Consider the following 22,762-nt stretch of genomic DNA (forward strand, 5'->3'; position numbering starts at 1 on the left):
GCCAATCAGCCCCGCGTGGGATAGGGTTGCTCGCCGACCCGACCTACCTAAGTACCCACGCGAAGGGTAGACCGGGCGATCGCACCTCGCCGCAGGTCGATTTCGGACACGGGCCACTTAAGCGACCCGTTCCGTACTATCAGAATAACCGAGCGGTGTTATCGTCGACCACGACGGTTCGATTAATTATCGGGCGTATTCAGCCCACTACCAACCCTTTACGTGAAGCAAGATGGGGATTCAATGGGAGAAATGACGAAGCGAAGCGGGAGAACAGTTCAATAATAAAGCACATTTATTCGCGGCACACGGGAAGCACACATATACAATTCCACCAAAAGCACACAGAAAAAACACAATTCCATTTACACAAAAAGCAAATATAAAAGTGAAAACACAGTGCAGAGCTAATACCGACTACCGAGCACACGGCAACACTTATACAATTCTACTTCACAGACGGCGCCGACAACACATACCCAAAACCAAGGAAAAGAAATACCCTCAAGGATGAGGCGGGCCTGAGGCCGAGACCGGGTCGCGCCTACCCGTCTGGTGATGAGACGCGGAGCGGCGATGGCGCCCCAACCCCGCGGGCCTCGCGGAGGGTGTCTGGTAGGGGGTGGGAAAGGGGCCCCCTTGGTCGCACTATCTCAGCGCGGGGGGAAACAGGAGGGGGTTGTTGATGCTCGGGGTATAGAGGATCTTTATTATCCCTGGTGTGCGTCTCCACCTCGGCCAGGTCGCGCTGTCGGCCTCCCTCGGGTGCAGCTCCCTGCACGACGCGAGCACCCCCTCGTCTGGTGTCGCCGCCTTTCCACAGCTCGTCCCCTCCGTTCCGACTCCAACGCACACGACGAGCAGCTCCACCGCCCGCGAAGTCTTGACCCTCTGCTTCCGACTCTCCTACTCTCCGCCTCTGGACTCTCCGACTCTGGACTCTTCTTTGGACTCTCCTCCTTCTCCGACCGACCAACACGGTCCTTTTATCCCCCCGTAGCTTCGCCTTTGACCCCCTCCCTTTGACCTTTCACCTCGCTCCCCATTGGCCCGAGAAAAAGTGGGCGTGAAGGCTTTTTGATCCACAAATTTGCATATATCGATCGTCCTGGAGGCGGGGCCAAATCGTCCCTCGCTCACCGATTGGACGGCAAAAAGTGGGCGTGTGTCGTTTTTGATCCGTTTTTGAAGCACAAAATCCGTGATTTTGTACACGCTGTTCGACGCGCGCCCTGCACGAGTCCAACACCGGTACCCACAGGCGGCGCAAGAACGGTGGCGATGCTACGGTTGCGAGGTGTGACGGGAAGGTCGTGGCGGTTGTGGTGAAGCGGCGTTGTGGTTGGTGGTTGATGTTGTGATTGTGGTGGTAATCATGGCGGTTGGTCCAAATTAAAGATAGTAAAAGAAAAACGGCTATCCTGAAGAGTCGCAGCACGCATAAATGACATGTATTCCCACTAGACAACGGGTTTGGACCTAACTACACATGTACTTACCGAGATACCTCACCTAAGGGACCTGAATGGTGGTTTGCGAATTTGGTAACCACAACACTACCCCTCCCCTTTTTACAGACTCGTCCCGAGTCGTCAAATTTTCGTGTGCCATCATGTGTAGTTTTCCCCTAGTACATTTTACCTACGGATCCCTGGGTGCGACATTCATGGTTTTCGTGTCCCCAAAATAAATAACCTGAGGGCTGCGTAACTATCTAAACAAACTCACTCACACGGACGACTTAAATAAAATTGCCGGCGCTAAGACATACATGCCGGGGGCGCACTCATATTTACAGTACATCTTAACCTTAACTTACAAATTTTACACTAAACCATGGCCCAGGATCACTGAACTCTGCAAAAGAAAGCAGTTAGCAGGGAGCCAGGCTGCCCGCATGCAGTCTCTGGCTCAAACAATGCAGGTGACAGGGAACGTGGCTGGCTGCTCACACGCAGTCCAAGGCCTTCCCTTTTGAACTGAACGCAGTGAACCACAACGGTGCATGGGCTGCACAAACGCAGTCTCCGTGCCAGCTCAAGCGGCACACGCAATGAGCACAACGAATGGATGCATGAATGGATGGACGCAAACACGGTGCACGGGCCGCCACTGCAGGCCCGTGTTGTAGCTGCCAACAGGGCAGTTCTCGCAGCTTGCAAACTGTTGCCTTGCGGATCCTGGCGCACATGGAAATGAACAGGGGGGGCAAAGCAAAAATTGAACGGGGCTGGTGAACGTGGGCAGTGGGCATGGCATGGCAAAGGCAGCAGGCAAACACAGCCCGCAGAAGAAGGCCGCTGCAGGCAAACACAGCCGGCAGATGAACTGGCCGGCACAGGCCTTGAAGAAAAACAGCCAGCAGATGAACTGGCCGGCACAGGCCTTGCAGAAAAACAGCCAGCAGATGAAGTGGGCCGGCACAGGCCTTGCAGTAACACAGCCAGCAGATGAAGCTGGCCAGCCTTTGCCGTTCAGTGGAGGTTGGTGGAGGGTGTGCGGTGGTGCTGGCCACTTGGAAGGCGGGCTCGGACCTACCTACCTGTCTCCCTCCCAACCTATCGCCTTTGCCTGTCACTGTACATACCCACTCCCTTAATTTGTCAAACCCCAATTTAGCCCCAACTTATTTTTTTGTTGTTTTTATTTTTACTTCCCCACTATAAATCGTCCCCTAACCCCCTTTATCGTCTTTGTTCGGCTAACCTATCCTGTCACCTAGCCTACTCCCAACCCCTACGTTCCCTTCCCGGAGGGGAACAAGGGAGAGCTAACGTCCTGTGTCGAGGCCCAATGAAGCCTCAGAATGGCCTCCCCAGAGTTCGGCGACCTATAACACAAAGTGGGTCCAGCGGCCCACAACGACAGCGAGGGGATGGATGGTGCGGAGGGGTACATCTCCTAATCTACCCTAACCATTTAACAGTTAAACTACCCCGGGGCTTTCAACAAGCGCCTCTTGCTTAAACTATTGGTTCTAACAACCCAGATTCCCGTCGCCTGTGTTGGTATCGTCACAATTTCGGGCCTAGCCCCCCAATTTTCGCTCCGTGCCCTCACACGGTCTCCTGGCTGGGACACGTGGCTCCCTTTGGCAGGCACGACCCTCTGCCGAATCTCCCGCTATGGCACCCCCGGGCACTACACTGCCTCCGAGCCTACCAGCTCCCTAACACCGGGGAGTGCCCCCCATGGCACCTCCCCTGAAACGCACACGTGGCAGGCCGGCCTCCCGGGCCCCTTTCCGAGGGTCACCCGTGCCCACAACACTGCCCACGCGGCTAATGGCGCCCCGGGCCCCCGCACCAAGCAGGCGCACCCGTGCCCACTACTCTATCCCGGCCCCCCATGGGCCCATGGCCTACCGCGGCCGACTAGCCTGGTGCCCGGGGTACCCACTCAGCGATACTCACCTTTCGCAGCCACGCTCCCAAGCCCGTCAACAGGGCTCCTGCACCCCTCCAAATGGGTCTCGAGCCTACTTTCCCACCAACAACAAAACGACCTCCATTTTTCAATTTGACTAACCCCCTAACTCACTTTATACTGACCCCGGGGTCCCTTGGGCGGGAGTCACTCCTCCCCCCAATCACTCATCGCACCATGCATTCCCCATTCACTCCATACACACAGACCCGCTGGCCTCACTCACTCACCATGTACTCACCTCACAACTCACCAACTCTTCAACACACACACCGCTGAACTCTGCCATCCTTCTATCTACATCCCCTAACTAACTCGTGCTCCCACGTCGTCCCTTACACTATAGCACGTTCCTTTTAACCTACGTAGCTAAGCTACGTCCCCTCTACACATTCACAATCTGTCACTGTCTCCGAAATAAATCATTTTATTTCCCAACCTAAAGCTCACTAAATCCCTCTACCTAATCCATTCCACGGACTCCATGAGGACTTACCCCTGCCCCATGAAGTCGGTCTAACTAAGCTAACCCTTCCCCCTAACTAGTTTCCATCCTGTGCCCAGGTCAGGGGGTCTCCCACCCCTTGTCCAGGAATCCTGTGCACCCGAAAGTGAGGCTTGCTTTTTTTTTTTTTTTCATGCGCAGCACCTGCGCGGCAACTCAGAGCTCGCGCACTTTGCACCTGCCCGTGACGTCATGCAGCTGCACGTGTACCTCGTCCCTCCTTGGACGGTACCATCCGGCAGAGATACCCCTCCTGCCGGATTCCAACCACACGTGCAGCCATGACGTCACCGTGCGCAAAAAAAAAACACAAGCCCCGCGTCTCGAGGGGTTCCCCACGCGAACACATGTGCTTTGCCCGTTGGAGCTTAACACACACGATCGCGTGGAGAACCCGTCCGGTCCAAATCCATTTACCTGCCTAAACTTTGTCCGTCCGCGGGATCGGCAAATCCACCGCTGGCGTTTCCGGACCGGGACTTCACTCTCGCAAGCGAGCACGTGGTGGTCTCGTGCGTTGCACAGCACGAACCGCGTGCTCACTGCTGGGTGAACCCGGCACGGTCCCCGAAATAGCTACAGCCGCTACTCGGCTTTCTCTCCTCTGTCGCCGTCTCCGTCTCCATTCCACACACGCATACCTGCGTGTTACGACGCACACAGTCCACTCCATCACATTCACACCGGGAGACGCGGCTGCGTGCTCCCGCATGCCAACCGACATCTCCCTCTCATACCGCTCTCTCACACACACGGTCTCCCTTGCACACAGCGACCTTGCACACGGCCGTTCACTCACGCGTGCGGGGGCACTCACCCGCGGTTCCTCACTCGCACTCCGTGCCTCATCCACACACGTGGGGGCACTCAACCGCGGTGCCTCATCCACACACGCGGGGGCACTCAACCGCGGTGCCTCATCCACACACCGTGCCTCACTCATACACGCGGGGGCACACACCCGCGGTGCCTCACTCACACACACGGCGACACTCACACACGGTGCCTCACTCATACACCGTTCCTCACTCACACACGCGGGGGCACTCATCCGCGGTGCTTCACTCACACTGGCCGTTCCATCCACACATACGGCCTCACTCACAGACGGTGCCTCACCCACACACGCGGGGGCACTCAACCGCGGTGCCTCATCCACACTTCGTGCCTCATCCACACACGGCGTGCTGGGAAGCACGTACTCCGGCACCATCGCCACCACACCACTCACACACGGGGTCGCTTCCACACACGGGGACGCACTCACACCCTGCACCACACACACAGGGACAACCACACTGGGGATTCGTGTCCCCACAAGGGTCTCCGGGGCCTCTACACCCCCCCAAGCTCTCCGTGCACCTGTCCACAGCACTCCTCCCCTCGACATCGCAAAGCACGACCGAACTCACCTGGTCGTGACTCGCCTCAAGGGGGCAGACTCCCTCCCCTCGTTCCTGGAGGAGGTCATCCAGGTGCTCGCACTGGGTCTTCACCCAGTCCGCCAGCTCACCCCCATTATCCTCCACTACCTCTGTGTGTGTGTGTGCGTCACTTACCCCGTCTTCCTCGTGTAGTCTTTCCTCTATCGTTCCCTTCCCGGCTACCGTCACTGCCAACTCTTCACCCTTTACCTCCCTTGTCTCAATTATTATTATTTCCTTTGTCGTCACCTCGTGTCTCGTCTCACACGTTTTGGTCTCCCCATTTAATTTTTCCCTCTTGGTCACCGTCGATTCCTCTGTCACGACCCTCGCCCAACACGCCCCCCGAATTATTTTTTTACCCGCCTCCACCGCGGGCCTGTCAGCCGTTGCACCCCCTTCCAGCTCGTTTGCTCCCACACGTGGAGTCGCCATTCCCAGCTCCCTGGTCACGGCCTTCATGCCCGCCTGCAGGCATCGGCCCATGTTCTGCGTCTCACCCCGTAGTTCTTTCATTTCTTCCTTCATGTTTGCTTCCATTCCGTTTATTTGCTTGTTCATTTCGTTTGTATTTGTATCCATCTTTTCGTTTATTTGTTGTGTATTCGCATCCATCTTTTCGTTCATTTGTTGTGTATTCGCATCCATTTTTTGTGTATTCGCATCCATTCTCGCTGTCATTGCCGCCAGCATGGCGCATAGCTGGGCCATGTCGGGTGCGCTTGAGTGAGCCGTTTCGGCAGGGGTTGGGGAAGGGTCTTGGTGGAGAGGGGGGGGGAAGTGTCATACACCGCGGCCGCTGCCGCACCCACCTCGGGCCCTGGGTTCAGTTGGGCGAGTCCGTGTTCCTGCACAATCAACATTTCTTGCTCGGGGATTCCATCCTGGACCATGGACTCTACATTACTACACATATACATTTCTAATACCCCCGGCTCCCGCTCGCCTTGAGACGCCATCTTGCTTCTCGTGAAGGGTTAATTTCGCTCGCTCGTAATTTGGAGGGAATCGGGGGTCGCTTCTCTCACCCCTGGACCGATTCCCGTGAATTTAGCCGGAGACAGGAGAGCCCGTTTTCCTGTTCTCCGATACCAGTGCCGCGAGGAGGGCGATGAATTTGTATCGCACGACCTGACACCAGTGTTGCGGATTCGCGCCCGCCGGCGTGCTGACGGCCACGTAACTCGAATCGCGGCACGTCGCCCACCGGACGGACAATCCAGTCGTGACCCTCTCGGACTAACGCCGGGAACCAGTCACGGGTGGACCTTTCGGTCTCACCGCGATCGAGCCAATCAGCCCCCGCGTGGGATAGGGTTGCTCGCCGGGTCGACCTACCTAAGTACCCACGCGGAGGGTAGACCGGGCGATCGCACCTCGCCGCAGGTCGATTTCGGACACGGGCCACTTAAGCGACCCGTTCCGTACTATCAGAATAACCGAGCGGTGTTATCGTCGACCTCGACGGTTCGATTAATTATCGGGCGTATTCAGCCCACTACCAACCCTTTACGTGAAGCAAGATGGGGATTCAATGGGAGAAATGACGAAGCGAAGCGGGAGAACAGTTCAATAATAAAGCACATTTATTCGCGGCACACGGGAAGCACACATATACAATTCCACCAAAAGCACACAGAAAAAACACAATTCCATTTACACAAAAAGCAAATATAAAAGTGAAAACACAGTGCAGAGCTAATACCGACTACCGAGCACACGGCAACACTTATACAATTCTACTTCACAGACGGCGCCGACAACACATACCCAAAACCAAGGAAAAGAAATACCCTCAAGGATGAGGCGGGCCTGAGGCCGAGACCGGGTCGCGCCTACCCGTCTGGTGATGAGACGCGGAGCGGCGATGGCGCCCCAACCCCGCGGGCCTCGCGGAGGGTGTCTGGTAGGGGGTGGGAAAGGGGCCCCCTTGGTCGCACTATCTCAGCGCGGGGGGAAACAGGAGGGGGTTGTTGATGCTCGGGGTATAGAGGATCTTTATTATCCCTGGTGTGCGTCTCCACCTCGGCCAGGTCGCGCTGTCGGCCTCCCTCGGGTGCAGCTCCCTGCACGACGCGAGCACCCCCTCGTCTGGTGTCGCCGCCTTTCCACAGCTCGTCCCCTCCGTTCCGACTCCAACGCACATGACGAGCAGCTCCACCGCCCGCGAAGTCTTGACCCTCTGCTTCCGACTCTCCTACTCTCCGCCTCTGGACTCTCCGACTCTGGACTCTTCTTTGGACTCTCCTCCTTCTCCGACCGACCAACACGGTCCTTTTATCCCCCCGTAGCTTCGCCTTTGACCCCCTCCCTTTGACCTTTCACCTCGCTCCCCATTGGCCCGAGAAAAAGTGGGCGTGAAGGCTTTTTGATCCACAAATTTGCATATATTGATCGTCCTGGAGGCGGGGCCAAATCGTCCCTCGCTCACCGATTGGACGGCAAAAAGTGGGCGTGTGTCGTTTTTGATCCGTTTTTGAAGCACAAAATCCGTGATTTTGTACACGCTGTTCGACGCGCGCCCTGCACGAGTCCAACACCGGTACCCACAGGCGGTGCAAGAACGGTGGCGATGCTACGGTTGCGAGGTGTGACGGGAAGGTCGTGGCGGTTGTGGTGAAGCGGCGTTGTGGTTGGTGGTTGATGTTGTGATTGTGGTGGTAATCATGGCGGTTGGTCCAAATTAAAGATAGTAAAAGAAAAACGGCTATCCTGAAGAGTCGCAGCACGCATAAATGACATGTATTCCCACTAGACAACGGGTTTGGACCTAACTACACATGTACTTACCGAGATACCTCACCTAAGGGACCTGAATGGTGGTTTGCGAATTTGGTAACCACAACAATATATATACCTGGTGTTGCGCAGTGGTTTGGGCAGCGGCTTGGGATCCAAAAGGTCCTGAGTTCAAGCCCCGTTAGGCCACTGAATTAATACACCAGGGGGTTGACTCAGCCTGTCATCCTACCGAGGTCGGCGAAGTGAGTACCAGTGCACTTGGCCGGTGTATACCCCGGTTAAAATAGGTGTACCATATCCCTGTGTCGTAAGAGGCGACCAGGGTTGCATCAGGAAGGGCATCCAGCGTAAAACATGTGCCAAATCACTATGCGGATCATATGGATGATCTGCTGTGGCGACCCCTAACGGGAGTAGCCGAAAGAAGAAGAAGATATATACATACATATATATATATATATATATATATATATATATATATATATATATATATATATATATATATATGTCCTATAGGAGTTTTTCATCGTGATTTCAGATCTGACAATGTTTTTTTCACAATACTCTTTCTGTAAAATGTAAAATTAAAAAAAACAAACCTCTTAGGGAACGCCCCTAAAAATTCTACCGAAATCTACTGAACGTCGCGTAACCCACATGATGTCATCTCCAGAACAACAAAGGCTGCACGCAAATTACTCGGGTTGGTGGTCTACGTGATGAAATTGGCTTTCTGTGTGTTTCCACATTCGATTGGTCGACTCAAACACTTCGTTCATTTCTGCTTTAAAAAAAAATCAAACATTTGGTTTTGAATAACGGATGACATGGACTTTGATTTTTCTGGTAGCGACAGTGAGTGTGAGAGAAATGAAGGATTTTGGTCTCAATCAGATGGAGAATTGTCGGATAACCTAGTCGCGGGAGCTGAAGTTCAGGCAGCTGGAAATAGAATATGGCCTTACCAGTTCGAGTCCGAAGCAGGACAAGCAGGGGAAACTGGCGATGAAATTCCCGGCGTTCATGATGAGCGGGAGGACATCAAAGGAAGACTCGGCAATAACAACTGGTTAGACAAAATCCTATTCGTAATTCAATAATGTAAATTCGACTTGCATACTGCTCGATATCAGAAATATTTTATTGAGGTGACGTGACCAACGCAGCAGGCATGTTGCTCCGCAGCGAATAAATCGCAAGCAAGGCCAGCCCATGTCATCAGCCGTATCTCTCTGCGCATAAAATGAAGCAATCTCGCTGTCCGGATACGATGAAAACTTGTGTGCAGAACACACCTTGCGACACAATTGTCTAGAGTAGTCCGATAAATCTGACGTTCTGTTGCATTTTTATTTATTTCATTCCTTCTGTCGTCATGTAGCGCCAGTAGAAAACAATGAAGAAAAGAGAATAATAAAAGAAAGCCACAGCACGTCAGATTTGTCGGACTAGTCGGACGGACGACGGATTTATCGGACTAGTCTAGACTCTAGAGTTGACAAGTAACTTGTATTAGCATGCACACAATGTACAAGTCAATGCGTAAGAGTCCCGAGGCTATGAGGCCGTGTAATAGGACAGATAAATTTGTCTTTCATAGTTGTGCCAACATATTTTTCCCTGTTCATTTATTACAGCATTTTGGCTAAATGTTAATGAATAGCATGCCAATGGAAGCAGTACCTTCACTTTAGAATAAACCCGTGTATGTCGAGTGCAGCCGTACCTGGCTTGCATGTATGTGGAATCGTACATATCCCAGCAGGCTGGTTTCAATGAACAATTCAATAAGCTGCAAAATGTGGGTGCAGGTTTTTCACATTGTTTGATTTTAAAATTATCTCCTTGCACCTTGAAATGATGCAATATTAATCTTTAGTATTTTACTTGTATGTCCCTGTAAGTTTCTTTTTTAATGGACAGGTTCAACAGTCACATTTTATATTTTGTGGACATGGTATAGCCCTTTATTGTGCATACATGTATTGGATTTTTACACGACTACGACAAGGTAGTAAAGGGATAAATAATTGCCTCATGATTGTTGTGCATACACGGCTCAGAAGCAGAATTTATTTTCCGCGAAACAATCACAGGAATTAAGACGATCAGTGAGATAGCAAACACATGTGCACAATGCATTTGTATGTATTTTATACGGCGCGCAACGTCTAATCCATCCACTCTGAGCGAGTCGCGTTCTGGAGATGACGTCAACGGTCACGTGACCTGTGGTTCGCTGAAGTCAACTTTTTTGAGGGCTGGGACATAGCAAGTTGTGAAAAGCACTACAAATGTTTGAAATATTGGTCTAATTATCCCATTGTTTTTTTTTTAAAAAGAAACATGGGTGATTTCTTCACCAGGAAGGTCAAGTTAATATATAAATAACCAGAAACTTTTGAGTGTCATGGGACCTTTAAGTCTGCACTGTCTTATTATTGTAAATAAATATCTGTTAAATGTTCCAGTTCATTGCCTGTCGTTTCTACCATTGGCCCAGCATGGTGCGTATTGAGAATTAGTGAGGCCATTTGGCCCGGTAAGTTGTCATTGGGACCGGCACGGCTCTGGTAACTCCCGCTCGGTACGCCGGACCTGAGTCGGTACATGCGACTTGGTTCGGACAGAGTCGGCCGAGGGTGTGGTTTCCCCGGTAGCTAGACAGCATGAGTACTTGGGTAAATTCGAATAGACAAGTGGACCCTACCTCACGCTGTCGAAATATTGGCGACCACGGTCCTTTAAGTGACCTGTGACCTTTCGGAATTGTCCGGGAGTCACGACCTAAATTCCGGGTGTTCGGTGGGAGACGGCTCTACTGCTCCACCTGGTGGTCGTTTGTCGCCGCCGAACCCCTGCCCACAACAGTATCGACTTCAAACCAAATCCAAAATGTGCATCTTCCAATTCTGCATCCAACCATATGTCTCATTGGGGTGTCACACCAACACCCTTCTTAGCGGTCGGGGGTCGAATGTCAGGGGGGTCGGGTCAAAAATTTCAAATTGCGATAAAAACGCCATTTCAAGTCCGATTGACTTCCAAGTTATGATCATGACCAAACTAAATGTGATAACTCATTAAACACCAGCACTATCGACTTATAAGAACCAAATTGAATTCCAGGTCTTTGTTTTTTCAGAGATCATGGAGATATGACAAAGTTATTCCAGCAATTCCTTGCTCAACGAGCAATTTCATTTGTCTGTCTGTTTGTTTGTCCGCACAGAACTTTCGTGTTTTTTTCACAACTGCTTGTTGGATTGAGACGAAATTTTCACCATTGCTGCGACTACTCATGTGGAATGTTTTAATGATAATTATGATGTCAGAGGTCACGTGGTATGGCAGCCGCATTGGAAAAAACAGAAAAACTTTGGACCTCTGTATCTCTGAGACCGCACCAAGTAAAAAATTGAAACTTGGCAAGTGGCAAGTACTCCTTATAGAGAATGTGATTTTTAGCTCGCCTGTTCGAAGAACAGAGAGCTATAGCGATACCCCCGGCATGAGCATGAGCGTGAGCATCAGCGTGAGTGTGAAAATGTTAAAGTTTTTGGTGCAAGTTATTTAGAAGCTTGCCATTCATTTAATATGTGAACTAGGATGCTGATATTTGGCATGGAGGTTCCTTTGGGGTATGTTATTGACGTAGTGAAGTTGAATTAAAAAATAATTTAAAATGTTTTAAATTTTTGACCTGTTTTGAACTTCTTTTTTGTAGCACATCAACATTAAAGTTTTTGGTGCAAGTTATTTAGAAGCTTGCCATTCATTAATATGTGTACGAGTTGGATTGCTGCGTTATATTAAATAATGTTTTCTCTGGAACCGCTTAATCAATTGATGTGAAACATCACATTTATGATCTGGTGATGATGGGGAATATATGTTTTAAATTTCAACTTGATCGGACGCATGGTTTGGCAGCCATATTGGATTTACCATCAAACCTATAAAACTACACCACTCAAAAGAAGTCCTGGCAAGGGTCTGCAATCTCTGATTGCTCTTTTTCCTGTTCTCGTTGCTGTATATGTATATCCTTCTGGAGATATGGATCCCTTCATGCTGCTGATGTACATTCTCATTTCTAATCCAGATCTGACCATCGTGTTATCGGCAGCCGCTTTTAACTTAGGACTGCAGTCACCCTAAATTCCTTCTGAGAAAGCCTAGAGTTCTGTTGGCCTTGCTGGCGACAACATAAACATTTTTAGACCACGTCATGTTATCTGTGAAAGTGACAGCAAGGTATTTACAGTTTTCAGTGTTATGAACGTTCTGGTTAAGCAGGGAGTGTTCTGTTCAGTGAGTGTTTTGTATGGTGTTCATGAAAGTGCATTTCAAAATGGGTTAAATTCCAACTTCCACCTTTTCTCTCAATGCTCAAGCAAATGAAAGGTCATCTTGGAGTTCTCTGTGGTTCTCCATATGCAGTATTTTCTTGAAGAGGAGGCAATCATCCACAAAAAACTTGGCGTACAAGTGGGAGGTACACTTCTGACGACGAAAGTGACTGCAGGTTCAAAGCATTATAGGTCAGGTCAGGTCAGGTATAGGAGCATGCGCCGGAGCAGTGCATCGCTGCGTCCACTTTCCGCTGTTATTCCAGGGGCCTCCGTCTGGCCATTCCCACAGGCAGATGCCTGGCCGATCCCCATCTCCTTGAGATGCCGATCAACCTGCTGCAACCATGAGGCACATGGTCGGCACATTGGCCTCCTCCACTCACGAGCAGGGGTGTATCTACCGAAAATAGCGCCTATGGCAAGCACTGAAATTGCACCTCTGTCCAAACATCTGGCACCCATCTTTTAGATAACTTTACCGTAATATCAGCTCAAAAATACAACCCAAGCTCGTTAATTTTTTAATTAACAAATTATGGCACCACTTGAAAATTTCAACTGCACCTTCCTTGCTTTCACTGATGCAAATTGGTCTATGATATGCTCAAAGTCAGTTTTTTTCAGTTTCTTCTCTTTCTACACTCAGTGGAGCAAGATCACAGAGTCTGCCTTGACCCATAGAGGCTCTCAAATATGAAAATATTCGTTTTAACTTGCTGAATGATCTCTCACAGCTGGCGATGGAAACTGCGATGGTTAGCATTATCTGAATAGCATTGCGAAGATCGGGGAAGACGCTCTCATCTCCATACTGAACAATAAATTCAAGAAGTTCTTCAGGTCTTGATATTTTCATGTTGGCCCAACTTGATAGCAACATTCTGCAATCCAAAATTTCTTCATATAGCTGCTGTCCATCAACACCAGAGCTGTACAATTCACCAATTTTTTGCACTTCATCTTTAGGACGTTACTGTCGGCGCCGTTAACAGTCCCTCGACATCTAGAAGGAACCCAAACTTGGTGTCAGTGTTGTGCAAACGAGCGAACCTCTCGTCCATTTCTCTGTGAAGATGGTCGAGTGTTCCCTTCATGACCCTTTCCATTTCCTCCTTGGCTGTTAACCCAGCATCTCTCGAGTTCTCATCAGCCATTCGTTTATTTCGTCTCTGACGTCTTTCAACTTCAATATTCCATTCTTGACAGAGACCGAGTCCTGCTCGGTCCCCCCCCCTCCTCACCCCCCTTCAAGTGGCGCCCAGGGCACGTGACATACCTGCCATACCTTAGGCATGCCACTGCTCACGAGGCTCCGAGCCACATGCCCATACAGCCACAGCTGATGCTCACGGACTATGCAGGTAAAAAATCTCATTTGAGTCTGTCTCAGAAACTGCTCGTTGGACATAAAATCTGACCAGCGATAGCCAAGGATTCTCCGAAGAGAACTGGTACCAAAATAATTAAGTCTCCATCTCAGATCCCTGGTGAGAGTCTAAGTCTCACATCCATAGAGCAAGACTGGAAGCACCAAGAACCTGAAGACTCAGACTTCCATCCTCCTGCAAAGGTACAGAAAAGCCACAGCCCATGATCCAGTGAAGCCATGACTCCCCAAGCCCGACCCAGACATTTATTAACTTCTGGCTCACAGCCAGCAGAGAAATGAATATCACAGCCAAGGGAAGTGAATCTCTCTGTGATCTCAACTTCCTCACTACAAACAGGTACAAACAAGATAGCAGCATCCAAGATGTCATTGAAATCCTGGATCTTAGTTTTTACCCAGGAAAGCCGTAATCTCAGCGACTTTGACTCCCCATTCAAAACCTTGAGGGCCCCCAAAAGGATATCCAGTCACTGCAAAGATGACTGAATCATCTGTGAAATCAAAGTCAGAGATCTTGACATTCCCAAACGATGCACCACAGCTTGATCTCTCCGACATCCTCCCCAGAATGCAGTCCATACAAGCGCTGAAAAGTGTGGGAGCCAGTACACACCCCTGACGAACTCCAGTAACAACTGGAAATAAGTCAGAGATGGTAGCTCCACATCTCACAGCACTCTCAGCACCAGAGTACAGTTCAGACATCAAATTGATCAGTTTTGGTGGCACCCCACGAAGACCAAGAATCCTCCAGAGGACATCCCAATTCACTGAATTGAATGCTTTGCAGAGTCAACACAGGCTGCAAGCAGCCCCTGTCAAAACTCTCATCTGTGTTCGGTGAGGACCTGAAGGGCAAGGATACGGTCAATCGTTGACCTCTTTGGTGTAAAGCCTGACTGCTCTGGACGCTGGTGCTCAAGCAGATGGTGGCGAACCCTATCAAGAATTATCCAAGCAAAGACCTTGCCCAGCACTGAGAGCAGCGTTACCCCTCGGTAGTTGTTACAGTCTTGGCGATCACGCTACCCTTTCCAGAGGGGGACAACAAGGCCCCTATTCCAGTCAGTTGGGATGATGCCTGTGTTCCAGGCAGAGCACAGAACTACATGCAACGACATGAGTCCTGCATTTCCTCCAGCCTTGAGAAATTCAGCATGGATGGCAAAGATCCCAGGAGCTTCTCCCCATTTCAACTGGTTCACCACAGCCTTTGTTTCCACAAACAAAGGTGGATCACAATTGATTGGAGGGTCAGCAACAGGGATAGTAACACCCCTGACATCCAACTCAATCGCTGGTGGATCAGCCTGGTACAACTACTCAAAGTAACTGACCCAGTGGGTGTTCACTTCGGACTCCTCTGTCAAGAGCCTACCACCCTCTGCTCCAACTGCAGTACACCGAGGAATGGGCTTGGATGAACGTAGTGCGCAAATTCCCCTGTAAGCAGGACGATAATCACTTGACCACAGGTGATGCTCTACCCCCTCACAGATTCCTCGCACATAGGCCTCCTTGTCCACCCTCAACGCATGTACAGTTTTACACATCAACTCCCCGAACAGCTCAACTGCCATCAAGCCTGGCCCTGTGACTCTGGTCAATGGTATCCAGTGTCGCTTGAGAGACAAAATTCTTCTTCGCCCCACGGTGGGTTCCAATACATCCACTGGCAACATCCAGGATGGCACTCCACATCGATGGTATTGAGGATGGCAACATCCATCGAGGTCTTGAAGGAACTCCACAACCCTTCAGGATTCCCCAAAGCACCCAGATCCCCCAAATCCCCACTCAGCCCGTTCACAAACTCCTCCGCTGCAACTTCAGAGTTGCTACAACAAGCCTGTGGTCGGTATTGAGGAACTGAGCACTCCGTTTGACCCAGCAGTTCTTGATCATCCTCCATCGACTATTAATGAACACATGGTCAATCTCCTCTGCCACACCACCAGCGTTGGAATACCAAGCCCAGCGATGACCCTCAGGGCGCTGAAACCATGAACCGGCCACCCTCAGTCCATGACTTCTTGCAAAGTCAAGGAACTTAGTGCTATTCTGGTTCACAGTTCCAGATCCATAGGGACCAACACACATCTCATTGTTGTAAGGGTAAATACAACCATACAACAAGGTAAATATGAAACCCTTACAACAAGAAGTTGAAGAAAACATGCTTTTGCAATTAACTGATTAAAGTAAATAATGATCATGATAATATTTACATTTCAATGAAGGAAAAAAAAGAAAAGAAAACGTTGGTTGATCAATCGGTTTTAATTTGTCCTTATGTGAAATAAAGGGCCTGGTGTTGGCTTAATGGTTAACGTTGCTGGCTTAAGATTGTAGTTGGGTCTTGAGTTCAACTCCCTGTCAGGCTGTTGAATTAATGCCAGGTGGGCTTGATTCAGCTTGTCATCCTGCTGAGGTCAGCAAAATGAGTATCAGCTTAGTAGAGTAATAACCATTTGGGGTAACCTGCCTCGGAGTGGTGACCCGTCCAGGATTGGACTCCTTGCCAATGAAACTGCCTTGGCAGCCCGATGTGCTGTATGGTGTGAAATTAATAATACATAATAATTATTAATATTAGTAATGAACCAAAGCACTCAGTGTTGTTTACTAGGGGATGTTTGGTCAGCATTGCCCTTCGCGGCTACACGCTTCAGATTCATAAGCAGACATTTACTCGAGACGAGTTTGTGGAATGTTTTGTTGACATAATTGCTCTTGTTTATCAGGATGGATGGAAGGGTTTTACTCAATGTGCTTGATAAAAGACTGGTCTTGTTTTGACAACTGTAGAAAATTACATTCCGCATTGTTTTGTGGGAGAATAATCTGCTTGGCCACCTGAAACAATTGCTTTGGTGAGGTTTATTCACCTGGAAATCACCTTGTGCAGAAAGAAGAAAATTCCTTTGATAATGAAAAAGAAATTCTGAAACGTGTGTACATGTGGGTCCAGGCACATACGTATATCGATATGGGCTGGCAGGATGCCCGAGAGCAGTGTTAACCTTTTTGCCATTGTTACCCCTTGAGATATCCAACAACACCGTGATTACACCTCCTCAAAAAAATAAATAGAGGGGAAATGCCCCTGGCTCACCTGGTAGAACCAGGGAACGACTGGTAGGCATGAATGACCCCCTAAATATGTAAATTAGCTCATGGTTTGAACAAACCTGTTGATTGCAGAGATGATGCACCATGCAGAAAGCGGTCAAAAGTAGCCATCCTGGAATCGTAATAACCTTTGCCTTTAAATTGACCTACTTAATATGCAATTTTTTGATTGAATTTGCAAGGCATCAAGAGGCATTGGTCCTCAGATATTCTACAAAGTTTGGTCAGGAGGTCTTGATCCTTAGAATTTCCACAAAGTTTGGTCAGGTCTTGATCCTCAGAAGTTCCACAAAGTTTGGTCAGGAGGTCTTGATCCTCAGAAGTTCCACAAAGTTTTGGTCAGGAGGCCTTGATCCTCAGAAGTTCCACAAAGTTTGGTCAGGAGGTCTTGATCCTCAGAAGTTCAACAAAGTTTGGTCAGGAGGCCTTTATCCTCAGAAGTTCCACAAAGTTTGGTCAGGAGGTCTTGATCCTCAGAAGTTCCATAAAGTTTTGTCAGGAGGTCTTGATGCTTAGAATTTCCACAAAGTTTGGTCAGGAGGCCTTGATCCTCAGAAGTTCCACAAAGTTTGGTCAGGTCTTGATCCTCAGAAGTTCCACAAAGTTTTGGTCAGGAGGCCTTGATCCTCAGAACTTCCACAAAGTTTGGTCAGGAGGTCTTGATCCTCAGAAGTTCCACAAAGTTTTGTCAGGAGGTGTTTTTTTTTTTTTTTTTTTTTTTTTTTTTTTTGTATACCTTGGTCGAGGCTCGTATGAGAGCGAACACACAACTCACAGCAAGGAGGCATGAGACAAGAGGGGCGGGAGTGGAAGGGACAAAACATTGGGGAACAGACACAGGTGAACTGTGGAAGGGAGAGGGATGGGGATGGGACAGGGAACATGGCGAGGGGAAGATGGACATTAAAGGGACTTTCAGGAAGGAAAGCAGGAGAATTGAAGGAAGTGGGCTTGGGTGGATTATCGGGGGTAGAAAAGATCGAGGATTTGGATGGGGAAGATAAGAGGTGGTGGTGAACAGCTGTTTTGAAAGCCTGGAGGGAAGAATGGGAAAGAATAGAGTGAGGAAGTTTATTCCAAAGGCGGGAAAAAGAGGAATGAAAGAGTGAAGATGAGCAGTGATTCGTGATTTTGGTAGTTTTACCAGAAGGGGGTCGTTAGCGGACCTTGATCGCCCTGTGGAAATTTGGTTGGGACAAATCACATTGTGACCAGCAGGGGCAAGGCTGGAGAGGAGTCGGTAGAAGACAGAAAGACCACCGACCAACCTGCGGTGATTGAGTGAGAGGCCCAAAGACTCAGCTTCATTGCGGGAGATGCCAATGATCTTAAAAGCCCTGGTTTCGACAGCGTGAAGTCGAGAAAGGTGGGAGGCAGGAGCACCAGCCCAGAGGGGAGAGCAGTACTCCATCAGGCTACGGACAAAAGCTTTGTAAGTGGTCAGGAGCTCAAGAGGGCCGAGGAAGGACTTTGCACGACGGAGGATTCCCAGTCGGCGACTGGCTTTTGAGGCAAGGTTGGAAATGTGACTTTCCCAGGAAAGGTCATGGCAGATAGTGAGACCCAGAAGCTTGAAAGAAAAGACTTCTTCCAGAGGATTGTTGAGAAAGTGGATGGGGGGGTTTTGTAAACGGTCCTTTCGAAGAGACATAGTGAGAGTGTGAGATTTGTCTGGATTGAAAGACATGTTCCACGTGTTGGACCAGTTTGTGATTTTATCCAGATCTGCAGTGAGCGAAGAAGCTGCTGCTTGCCGGTCTGAGGGATGACAGATGGTACGGCAGAGGGTGGAGTCATCGGCAAAGAGAAATAGAGGATTTTCCAGAGAGTCCGAGAGATCATTGATGAAAACCAGAAAAAGAACAGGGCCCAGAACGCTACCTTGAGGAACTCCAGCCTGCACAGGAAGAGGGGATGAAAGAACTCCATTTAGGGCCACACGTTGACTGCGACAGGAGAGGAAGTCTGCGAGCCATGAGTGGAGATGGCCTTGATGTGGAGGTCATGAGTGGAGGTCTTGATGCTTAGAATTTCCACAAAGTTTGGTCAGGAGGCCTTGATCCTCAGAAGTTCCACAAAGTTTGGTCAGGAGGTCTTGATGCTTAGAATTTCCACAAAGTTTGGTCAGGAGGCCTTGATCCTCAGAAGTTCCACAAAGTTTGGTCAGGTCCTGATCCTCAGAAGTTCCACAAAGTTTTGGTCAGGAGGCCTTGATCCTCAGAAGTTCCACAAAGTTTGGTCAGGAGGTCTTGATGCTTAGAATTTCCACAAAGTTTGGTCAGGAGGCCTTGATCCTCAGAAGTTCCACAAAGTTTGGTCAGGAGGTCTTGATGCTTAGAATTTCCACAAAGTTTGGTCAGGAGGCCTTGATCCTCAGAAGTTCCACAAAGTTTGGTCAGGAGGTCTTGATGCTTAGAATTTCCACAAAGTTTGGTCAGGAGGCCTTGATCCTCAGAAGTTCCACAAAGTTTTGGTCAGGAGGCCTTGATCCTCAGAAGTTCCACAAAGTTTTGTCAGGAGGTCTTGATGCTTAGAATTTCTACAAAGTTTGGTCAGGAGGCCTTGATCCTCAGAAGTTCCACAAAGTTTGATGAAAATAGGACTATTGGTTTTCACATCACAGGTGATGAATTTTTTGCTCAAGTTTTATGGAAATCGTGTGTGTAGTTTCGGAGAAGTTCCAAGTGTTCACATGCAGCCCGATTCACCGACTGACGGACACCGCATGAAGCCAATACCCACCTGAACTCGTTTTGTTCCAGATGAGCCAAAAACGCAAATATGAAAAGAAAAATTCTTATCTCATCATCTTTCCAATATATTTCGTCATCCATTGGTTACTAAAAATAAACATCAACTTCGATTCTAGATATGAGAAAATACAAATTATGAATAATCCTTACCCCATGACGTCACGAACCCTATCTGAAGTAGTTTCAAACAGGTGACAAGGAATATTTCTCAGATGTGTTAGTGTGATGGCTGAAATCGCTTCTTCTTCTTCTTCTTCATCAGCCTGGGTTCGAATCCCGACATGGCACGACAAGCACTCCCAACAAAAGGGGTGTACAAGGAACGGCCGGCTTGGCAAGCGATAGCAAGCTCATTGGGAACGGAACACACTACACCGGGTTTTTCACAGGCGGGATGGTGGTGCCGTCTCTCGGACGGACGTTAAACTGCCTGTCAGCATTAGTTAGTGACATTAAACCAGATAATTCATGTTTTCAGCTGAACTGACTTTTTTTTTTCTTTCAAATGAGAAGGGAAACGCCCCTTCCGGACATTGAGCCAATGGTTTGCCGATCAGGACAGGATCGTGGATTTCATTGGTTCGCGCAGCACACGTGGTCTTAATCAGCCAATCAAATGCGACGTCACCAGGAGCACCACAGCGTCCCCAGCGCCACACGTAGTCTCAATCAGCCAATCAAATGCGACGTCACCAGGAGAACCACCGCGTCCCCACGCGTCACACAGACACCGCAGCATCCCCAGACTTTCGTGATTTTTCAGATTTGAGGTACGGAGCTGCGTTATATTCACGGCTCAATCGGATATTCTGTGGTAATTGTTAACTTTGTGCGTTTTTACGATAATTATCGCGGGTTTTGGTATCAAAACCACGATCACGAAGGGCGAGTCATTGCCCTTAATTAATATCTTCAATCTCTCTGCTTCGCCACAGCTGCTGCTTGTAAAGTGGATCTTGCTTCCCCTTCACCTGGGCTTGCTCTTTCTGGCCGACAAGGCAGGTGCGATCTTTACGTACACTTCAAGACGACGACACGTTCAGAGTTCTGGTGAGATTGTATCGACGATGTAAAGACGGTGACCCCCCCCCCCCACCAGACTCGTTTTCTGATAAAATGGGGGCAATCCCCCCCTCCCTGATTTCAAATACTCTCTTGACTTGCCCTCATGTTTCATGTTGCAGAAGTCGAGTCTTCAGGACACGGCTGTGATTGGCTGAATTCTGTTGCCATGGCAACCGTCTCAGTAGCTTGGCTTGTTTGCACACGATATTTTAATAACTGTTCAATGTTTTGTTTCCGTATGACACACACATGTGTATTCCTTATACCACCCAAAAGGTGGGGGGACCAGGAGTATCAATCAGCTCCTTGTGATCACCGTACATTCAGAAATCTTGATTCATGAAAATGCTCCATCGTTTGCGATTTGCATATTCACATAATTTATGCAAATATGAAACATGTTCTGTCCACCCAAATAATCAATGAACATCATGATTTCGAACTTAATAAACGTTTTTTTGGTTTACACCATATACTTCATGTAATCTCATCTATCTATAATTCCAGGTGTGTGTGTGTGTGTGTGTGTGTGTGTGTGTGTGTGTGTGTGTGTGTGTGTGTGTGTGTGTGTGTGTGTGTGTGTGTGTGTGTGTGTGTGTGTGTGTGTGTGAGACCACTGGTCCGATCTAATTGAAACTTGCCAGGTATATTGCTGGGGACCTGACCATGTGCCTTTTCAAGGTTTTTTTATTAATCGGACAAGTGCTTACCAAGTTATGGCCATTTATTTACCAACCAATGACATGACACGTTGCTGCAGCCATTTATTTACCAACCAACATGTTGCTGCGTAGGCGGTGCGCGGCCGGCCGACGATGACGTCACGGGCCGTGCCGGTTACATGGCAAGCAAAGAGGGAGGTAAACTTGATTTTAATTTGGATTTTAATTAACTCTGTGTGTGGAAGTGTGGTTGTGGCGAGAACGCGAGCGAAGGAACGGCCAGTGTGGTTGTCGTTTCTGGCACGCGTTTGAAAGTTTTTTTTGTTTGTTTTTGATTGCACGTACGGGCACGCACTGGTCTATAATTCCAGGTGTGTGTGTGTGCGTGTGCGTGCGTGTGCGTGCGTGTGCGTGTGCGTGTGCGTGTGCGTGTGCGCGTGCGCGTGCGCGTGCGCGTGCGCGTGTGTGTGTGTGTGTGTGTGTGTGTGTGTGTGTGTGTGTGTGTGTGTGTGTGTGTGTGTGTGTGTGTGTGTGTGTGTGTGTGTGTGTGTGTGTGTGTGTGTGTGTGTTTTAGGGTGGTCCAAAAAAGTCGAAAAAAAAAAATAGAATGTTGCTCCACAAGCTTAAAATAATTCTAATATGATCCAATAACGCGCATAATTTTTTTTTTAGATTGATCGGAGGTGATTTAGAGGTCGCTCCATATGACGACTTTTAGTTTCATGAGTTGGTTAAATTAGGGTTGGTTAAATCATGAGTTGGTTAAAGCCTGGTGTGTTGGCGCAGTGGTTAGGGCAGCGGCTTGGGATCCAAAAGGTCCTGAGTTCAAGCCCCGTTGGGCCACTGAATTAATACACCAGGGGGTTGACTCAGCCTGTCATCCTTCCGAGGTCGGCGAAATGAGTACCAGTATACTGGGCCGGTGTATACCCCGGTTAAAATAGGTGTACCATATCCCTGTGTCGTAAGAGGCGACCAGGGTTGCGTCAGGAAGGGCATCCGGCGTAAAACATGTGCCAAATAACTATGCGGATCGGATGATCCGCTGTGGCGACCCCTAACGGGAGCAGCCGAAAGGAGAAGAAGAAGAAGAAGTTGGTTAAATTAGGGTATGGTCAGGTACGATTACGGGTACTTCTGGATGTCCGAGGTGGAAATGGAGTGCATTTTCAAACTCTATGGGGTCGATTTACTCTAAGAAATGACTGCACCGACATTGAATTCACTACCATTTCGAAAATATGACCTAAAACAAGATTTATCATTACTGGAGTTGAGTAACTAATCCTACTCGTTTCGATATTTTCT

General features: G+C 49.1%; 1 protein-coding gene across 11 annotated transcripts in view; it reads left to right on the forward strand.

The window, feature by feature from the left end:
• MGMT (O-6-methylguanine-DNA methyltransferase) overlaps positions 1-22,762 on the forward strand; it is a 105,942-nt gene that overhangs the window by 11,599 nt on the left and 71,581 nt on the right. For 3 of the 11 annotated variants that reach the window (XM_085884009.1, XM_085884006.1, XM_085884010.1), the window contains one exon: positions 20,663-20,777. The exons of 2 other annotated variants lie outside the window; for them this stretch is intronic. Coding sequence is in view for 1 of the 9 variants with exons in the window: in XM_085884003.1 (XP_085740129.1) it covers positions 20,409-20,541; positions 20,663-20,729 (200 nt within the window). In the remaining 8 variants the exon portion in view is untranslated. Of the gene's footprint in view, positions 1-20,346; positions 20,542-20,662; positions 20,778-22,762 lie in introns of those variants that run through there. 6 more of the 11 variants (XM_085884014.1, XM_085884012.1, XM_085884005.1 and 3 more) reach the window with 5 other exon arrangements.

Source organism: Eptatretus burgeri, chromosome 6, assembly GCF_056783735.1.
Source record: "Eptatretus burgeri isolate ZD-2024b chromosome 6, Ebu_testis_v1, whole genome shotgun sequence".
In the NCBI taxonomy this organism is placed as follows: Eukaryota; Metazoa; Chordata; class Myxini; order Myxiniformes; family Myxinidae; genus Eptatretus; species Eptatretus burgeri.